This window comes from Cryptomeria japonica, chromosome 3 (genome assembly GCF_030272615.1).
Source record: "Cryptomeria japonica chromosome 3, Sugi_1.0, whole genome shotgun sequence".
NCBI classification, from domain to species: Eukaryota; Viridiplantae; Streptophyta; class Pinopsida; order Cupressales; family Cupressaceae; genus Cryptomeria; species Cryptomeria japonica.
The window spans coordinates 977,260,742-977,262,890 of NC_081407.1; the positions used below are offsets into that span (position 1 = coordinate 977,260,742).

The following is a 2,149-nucleotide window of genomic DNA, read 5'->3' on the forward strand; positions in this document are numbered from 1 at the left end:
GTAAGGTGTCAATAAGAAGTTTAAAAATACAATCTTGCAAACAATATTATCTACATTTACTACCTATAAATCTAGCTTATAACTAGAGAGACTAGAAAACTATAAATGTCATAGGGGCGAGCAAATTTGATAATTGAAAAAGCTGCTAAATAATACTGTCCTTGTTAACCGGAATTCCCTAAAGATGCTCAAATAACTGGTGCACTGGACGGTGTACGTGCACTCAAAGCACACTGTTAAGAATGCACGCCTTATATTGGCATGTTCTTGGAGCCGCTTTAATTCACGCCTAAAAAACATATATGCCCAGATAATTTAGGCTACAGCTTGTAGTAGCCAAAACTTGCCATATAAAGTTCTGTACATTTTATTTCCAATAATACATCGCTGATGTGAATTTCACCACCGCATTATAGATAGTTACAAATACTCATCACGATTGCCTATTACAACCATCAATTTTGAATTGTATACAGATGTGAATCCCTTGAAAAGATGTATTCATTCATCTTCCACCTTGTCATGGAAATTCAATGAATAGACTAGTCTTAAGACTGATCACATTGTAGAATGTTTCCTGTGTAGAAATGATATCTATTGGTTGAACATTAATAATTAACGCAAAATTTGCATTTTTAGCATCCTGCACATTTGTTATAGCTGATAGCTAATCTCTGCTTGTTGCTCTCTTCTTGACTGCACGATTTCCTTGATTCATTGTTTTTAGGTAAGCTGAGAAGAAGTCTCTCAATCTGAAACCCTCCGCCCAATTCAACCTCTCGCTTAAAATGGGAGCAATAGCTTCCAAACACGCTCACTGTCACTTGCAAGCGGAACCGCATCATGAACAAAAATTCAACTTCTAGAATGTTCATCTCCCTCAGTGTTAAGCCTCCCACTTTTGCAAAATAGTCATTACTGTAATGCCTACATCCAAGACACCACAATCACATTAGAAATAAGATTCACATTTGATCAGGTTGAAAAACCTAATTAATGAAAACAAAAGGAGAGAACATAAGACTCACTCGTCATCAAGAAACATGGTAGCAACCATGACAGTGGTGATGGTAAGAATGTGAATGTTGAAAGAGGTTAAGCGGAAGTTGGGATTGTTGAGAATTAGGCGATCAATATAAGCATAAGCCACAACAAATGTAGAAGGACTGCAGCGGACATACTTGAAAATCCTTTCCAAGTACATGTGTAAGCTCATGGCAGGAACCTGCATTGCAGAGAAAACACACAGATTTTCCCTTGAAATGTTTTTGCCAGAGGAAATCACCAACCTATCATGTCGGGCTACAAGTCTGCGGAGTAGGGAGGCAAGCACTGAAAGAACCCAAGGGCTTGACTCGCTTTCAACTCTGCATAAGTCGGAACAAGGAACGGCTGAGCATAGATCTGAACAAGTTGCTTCTGTCATGTCTAATGCCATGCTAGTTGGCCTCCCTTTTTTCACCTCCCTTTTTTCGAGCAATGCAATTGTGAATTGGAGATTGAAGTTTGGGAAATGATGTACTCGTGGACTATGCATCTTAGGTAGGAGAATATATACATATAAAGTGGAAGAATTTAGAAAGGAATAGAAAGGTCGCGGAGTCTTCCTCGACTCAATTATTAGAGAGTTTTTGTTGTCTTAAACTCACCGACACTAGCAGTACCTTTGCTGTTAAAGGCGATCCGATTCCAATCTGCACGTGAATGGGAAGTGGGACCTTCGGAATGGAAGGGCTTACTCTACAAATCAGTCTAGGCTGTAACACAACGACTACTAGAAATATATAAGAAAATAAATAAATAGATGAAGAGAGGCACATTCCTCCATTCTTTCAATCCTTCACGACGAAGGTGTGGTGTAAAATATGCTGTCAGATGAGTTGGAGTTATCATTTCCATACAATGAACGACCTGCCTTGTTTTTTCTTCAAACTGCTGACTGTAAAAGAGATGTGGAGGTACTTTATATTTTGGTGGGCACGTTTGAGTCAGCCTCATTTTTTGCGTGGCTTCATTTTTATTAAACATAGATTTAATGTCAGTTTTTTCTTTTCATAGAACATGCAATTAGTATTTAGATAGACTTAGTAAAGTCCTGGTATTAAGCACATGTGATTAAAGTTGGAGAGCAAGTGTATGTATATGAATA

The 2,149-nt window shown here is 38.1% G+C and overlaps 1 protein-coding gene across 1 annotated transcript; it reads right to left on the minus strand.

The window, feature by feature from the left end:
- Positions 1-635: 635 nt before the first annotated feature.
- On the minus strand, positions 636-1,438 carry LOC131874450 (cyclin-U2-1-like). The gene is made up of 2 exons (XM_059217832.1): positions 1,029-1,438; positions 636-927 (listed from the first exon to the last, which is right to left on the minus strand). The coding sequence occupies exons 1-2, from the start codon at positions 1,436-1,438 to the stop codon at positions 636-638; spliced, it is 702 nt and encodes a 233-aa protein (XP_059073815.1).
- Positions 1,439-2,149: the final 711 nt, after the last annotated feature.